At 35.1% G+C, this 5088-nt stretch overlaps 1 protein-coding gene and 1 long non-coding RNA gene across 2 annotated transcripts; both read left to right on the forward strand.

Annotated features, from left to right (window-relative positions):
* The first annotated feature begins 861 nt into the window (after positions 1 to 861).
* On the forward strand, positions 862 to 2121 carry LOC111241065. Its single transcript, XR_002666788.1, has 3 exons — positions 862 to 1083; positions 1231 to 1325; positions 2059 to 2121. It is a non-coding gene; the product is annotated as an uncharacterized LOC111241065 (long non-coding RNA).
* Positions 2122 to 2466: 345 nt separating this feature from the next.
* Positions 2467 to 4780, forward strand: LOC106753502 (F-box/kelch-repeat protein At1g67480). The gene is made up of 2 exons (XM_014635318.2): positions 2467 to 3137; positions 3823 to 4780. The coding sequence occupies exons 1-2, from the start codon at positions 2599 to 2601 to the stop codon at positions 4448 to 4450; spliced, it is 1167 nt and encodes a 388-aa protein (XP_014490804.1). The 5' UTR covers positions 2467 to 2598; the 3' UTR covers positions 4451 to 4780.
* Positions 4781 to 5088: the final 308 nt, after the last annotated feature.

Genomic DNA, 5088 nt, shown 5'->3' on the forward strand with positions numbered 1-5088 from the left:
AAGTTGTTGGGACTCCTTGTATAGGGTATTGAAGAAGATTATTGAAGAAGATATAGAGTATGGGATTGGAAGAAGAGGCAACAGAGTATGGCTTGTGTCTAGGTTTCACGTCTAGTGTTCTTAAGGTTGTGAAAATTGAGATTTCTTTACAGGTTTATATTGAGGCCCGATTCAAATGTAATTTGGAAATGATTTTTGGATTTCTTCTCACAGGTTTGATGCATAGGGAAGAAGATTTCTCGGTGATGGACAAGGAAGAGAATTTCTGAGTGGTACTTCATTATAATGGAAGATGACCTTTTTTTTTAATTTTTTAATCAAACATTTTTCACATCAAACTTAGGTAATTCCACGTAACACCTTGTTTATGCCAGTATAAAAGAACTTACCACGTCAAAGTGTCAATCATAAAAAACTTAACTCCATTACACCAATTTAAATTAAGTCAAATTTTCACTTTTAAGAATTAAATGAAAGAAATCAATAATACAAAGATCTAACTAAGAAAAATGCACATAAAGACGACAAAAATGATTTAAGCTAAATTAAACAAATATCTATATTAATATTAATAAAATAGAATAAATCTTATTAAATCTTAGACATTTTTTTTAGCATATTTTATTCGTGCACATATTATATATTATACATAGGATATATTATATATTATATGGGATACATACAATTCCTATTTTTAGGAGGTAGACGAGTTGACGGAAAAAACAAAAACTCATATACAGGATTTTATATATAGTTGGTTTAAAACTTATATATTTTTAAATATAATACATATTTTAAATATAAAAGTCTAAATTTAAATTAAGAAAGAACATAAATTATGCAGATACTACCTTGTGTAAGTTACGTTCAGTGTTTACTTTTTCAACGTAAACTTGTTCTTCCTGACGTGGTGAGATGTGTCAGTATTATCCAAATATCTTGTCTCAGACCGTTTTGGTAAGTAAAAAATCCTATAAAGTCCTCTTTGCTTCATATTCTGTCGCCACTCCTATCTTCTTCCTCTCCTTTCCAACACAAACTGCCCTTCTCTCACTTTTCCCTTTCAAGCTCATTGTAATTTTTGTAAGTTCCTCTTCTTTGTTTTTCGTTTTTCAGTTTGCTTCTGTTATTATTACAATTTCTGTTTTTTTCTTGCTACAGATCTACCAAGTGTCGTTTCTAATCGATTTATATACGCACTCTAATTATTTGTCTCTTGCGTTACTGTAGCTACTTAGGATTCCGATTTTAGAATCGTGTTCTCTCTTCAGAACCGAACGACAATGCTGAAAACGTGTATTCCTGTCTCTGAAACCTCAGATTTGGTTGGATGCCATTTGTCTTCTTGTTTCTCATTGATATACTTGCAAATTTATTAGGGATTCTTTATGTTTACTACCAATCTGAAATTCATAATCTTTGGATTCAACTTCTGAATGTGAAATTGTAGTTAAGTGTTTTATTGTCTATAGTGGTCCTAATCCTGTTTGACTCAAACAAAATTGTCTCCTCGTGATCCATGGAGGATACCTGTGGTTTCATACCAATAAAATCAAAATGAATCCCTTGCAGTGAAGGGATGTGTTTTTCGTTTTTTATATTGTTTTTGGAACTCTTGTTAGCTTCATTTCCTTTTATCAACGCATCCATTGGCTAATGTTGCTCCGGGTTTTCATGCAAGAGTACAGTTGACTCTTCGTAGTTTTCAATTGAGTTGTTTTATTTGATTATGATTTCATCTGGCCCAACGTTTTATTCAATAAGGTCAAAAGATTATTTTTCTTGTTAAAAACTTACTTTTGTTCCGAGATCAAACTTATGGACTTTCTAGGTACCACGGAAAGGTTTACTTTGTTAAAGGGTAATTCCTGTGTATACTTCTAGATTGCGGTGTTTGCAAACATTTTTTATGCTTTCTTGTTCCAGTAATATCTATAAAAGGAACAGTTATTTGTCTTTTTTTACCTTGCAAATTGAATATTTTTCAATTTGAGTTTCCTTTTCTCAATTAAATGCTTGAAGTTTTCTTAATCTTCTGCTACTTTTCCCCCTACTCAGTTTCATTCGTTCGGCTGATATGGACTTAAAGGGAATGGAAGTCACTGGTGGCTAAGGCTTGCGAGTTCTATGGCCTATTCTCGTATGACTTTACAGTTTTTTTTTTTTTTTTTTTTTTTTTTTTTTTTTTTTAAATGAGTATTATTGGTTAATTTCAATTTTTAGCTTTGTAATATTGGAACTCCTTGCCTTAATTTGTAGATACTTGTGAAATGTGTGAGGGTAAATACGGATTTGGAAGCTTAAGATATAATTGGCAGAACACAAGTAAGAAGGATTACTGTAGGAGCATAACTTCTGTTATGGAACTACAGTCAGATTGGATAATGCACAGAAAGTCGTCTTCATATTCTGCTCACGTGGTTCGTTATGCAACATCTTTTATGCCATGGTCTTGTAGAATCCCAATTGGTGAAGGGTATTATGAATTCCTTTAGTTAGTTGTATTCAGTAAGACATTTTCACATTGGTTGATTGGTCGCCAACAAAATTTCTCAACGTCTTTGTGGTACGTCATATCTGTGTTTGCTAATTTGAAAAATGCCTGGTTTTTTGGCTGAAAAGAAGAGATATACAGACCCAAATATGTGTTTTCCCAATTTGGCCAACCATGATAAACCAACCCCTACAAAAAGCAATCGTTGTGTGAGGTCTGAGGCTGTAGATGATGATGAAGATTGTAATAGCTCCATTTTACCTGGGCTGCCTGATGATGTTTCAAAGCACTGCCTTGCACTTGTGCCTCGTTCTAACTTCCCATCCATGGGCGGTGTAAATAAGAGATGGAGAGGCTTTATTCAAAGCAAAGAATTTATAACCGTGCGACAATTGGCTGGGATGGACGAGGAATGGCTCTATATCTTAACAGCCGGTAGTAAAGGAAAAGGGAGCCATTGGGAGGTCATGGATTGTCTGGGACATAATCGCGGATCTCTTCCATCAATGCCTGGTCCAGCAAAGGCTGGCTTTGGAGTGGTGGTTCTCAATGGAAAGCTCCTTGTTATGGCTGGTTGTTCATCAGTTGATGGAACTGCATCTGTCTCAGAAGAGGTTTATCAATATGATTCTTGCCTCAACAGGTATACTTTTGTGCTGTAAACTTACCTTTACATTGGTACTTATTACATTTCATTTTATAATTCCTCCTTCATAATTGAGTTAATAAATGGCACTTTACTTAGTTGTCTGGTGTACTTATGAGACTCTCGGGAAACCTTTGGGTATTTGTGATTTGGTGAGAGATTTAAACCTGTCATATTGTTTTTTCGACCCAGTAATCCTTTATACGGGGTGAAAATATCCTACTGCCAGTTCTATATGGTTCATTATAATATATCCATTTCTGGTGTTGTGTTGATTTTAGATATTAGGACTGAAGGGACTGTTTGTGTATGCTTAGAAGTCTTTCAGATACAAGATTTTAGCTATTGTAACAAGTGTGTTTCTCTGTGACAACTGTTTCACTGAAAACACTATAAAGTAGTAGGAAGGAAATATAAACTAGGAAAGTTTGGAATGGCTTGACGGACAATGACTTGTTGTATTGTATGATTTTAGTTGCCGAGTTATGTGAGGACTTAAAATGGATTTCAAGATTAAGAAAATCATTGCAACGTTGAAACATGAGATTTGCTTGACAACATATCAGCCTCTCACTTTTATAATTGATAAAGATGCATCATTTTGTCAATATGATGCATCTTTATTTGGCTACATATTCTATGAGCACAGTGCTATTGTTAAACTATGTAATTGCAATTGCAGCTGGAGCAGATTGTCAAATATGAATGTGGCTCGGTATGACTTTGCTTGTGCTGAAGTGAATGGCTTAGTTTATGCTGTTGGAGGCTACGGCGCAAACGGTGATAGCCTCTCCAGTGCAGAGGTGTATGATCCGGATACCAACAAGTGGACGCCAATAGAAAGCCTGCGTCGCCCAAGATGGGGTTGCTTTGCCTGTGGATTTGAAGGGAAGCTCTATGTCATGGGTGGAAGGTCAAGCTTTACAATTGGAAATTCCAAGTTTGTTGATGTGTACAGCCCGGAGAAGCATGGCTGGTGTGAGATGAAAAATGGGTGTGTGATGGTCACTGCTCATGCAGTGCTGGGAAAGAAGCTGTTCTGTATGGAGTGGAAAAACCAGCGTAAGTTGGCAATATTCAATCCAGAGGACAATTCATGGAAAATGGTACCAGTCCCTTTGACGGGGAGTTCAAGCATTGGTTTTCGGTTTGGGATATTGGATGATAAGTTATTGCTATTCTCACTAGAGGAGGAGCCTTCATATAGGACTTTGTTGTATGATCCAAGTGCAGCACCAGGATCTGAGTGGCAGACTTCTGATATAAGACCATCTGGCTTGTGCTTATGCAGTGTAACTATTAGGGCATGAAAGTTTGTCTGCTTCTGAGTTTAGAGACCTGGAGAGAGCTTTGAACCTTTTCTGTTTTAATCGGATTAGATGTTAATTTTCTGTTTTTGCTCGTTCCTGGTAGTTTTATCATGCCATGCCATATCTCTGATTTGTGCTTGGACCATTTCCACAATTTCACTCAAGTAGTTGCCATCAACTTTGAGCAGAGCTAGTTTAAAGAAATTATGGAATTATGGCGAGCAATTTTCTTTCTTTTTCTGTTTTGGGTCTTTTTGTAATTGGAAAGTAATGACATAAGATATTCAGAGCTACTTAAATGTTTATGCATTTGTTGGACTCGTGTCTCAATCTTTGTAGTTGGGAGCACATGTTCATATTTTATGTTGCAGGCATTTGCACGAATAGTGGTTGTTTAAATGGAACCATGTGGGAATAAAGGCCATGGAATTAGCAGACAAAAAGAAGAAACCAAATGACTAAGTTAAGAAAATCGGGAAGAATTAGACCGGATTGTAACTTTTTTTTGTTTTTATGTTAATATTACTGTGTATTTTATAGCTAGAAAGTCAAATTGTTTGTCAATATAAAAGTTCAAAATATCTCGTTATTTATTATTATTATTATTATTATTATTATTATTATTATTATTATTATTA

Source organism: Vigna radiata, unplaced genomic scaffold (genome assembly GCF_000741045.1).
Source record: "Vigna radiata var. radiata cultivar VC1973A unplaced genomic scaffold, Vradiata_ver6 scaffold_131, whole genome shotgun sequence".
Lineage (NCBI taxonomy): Eukaryota > Viridiplantae > Streptophyta > Magnoliopsida > Fabales > Fabaceae > Vigna > Vigna radiata.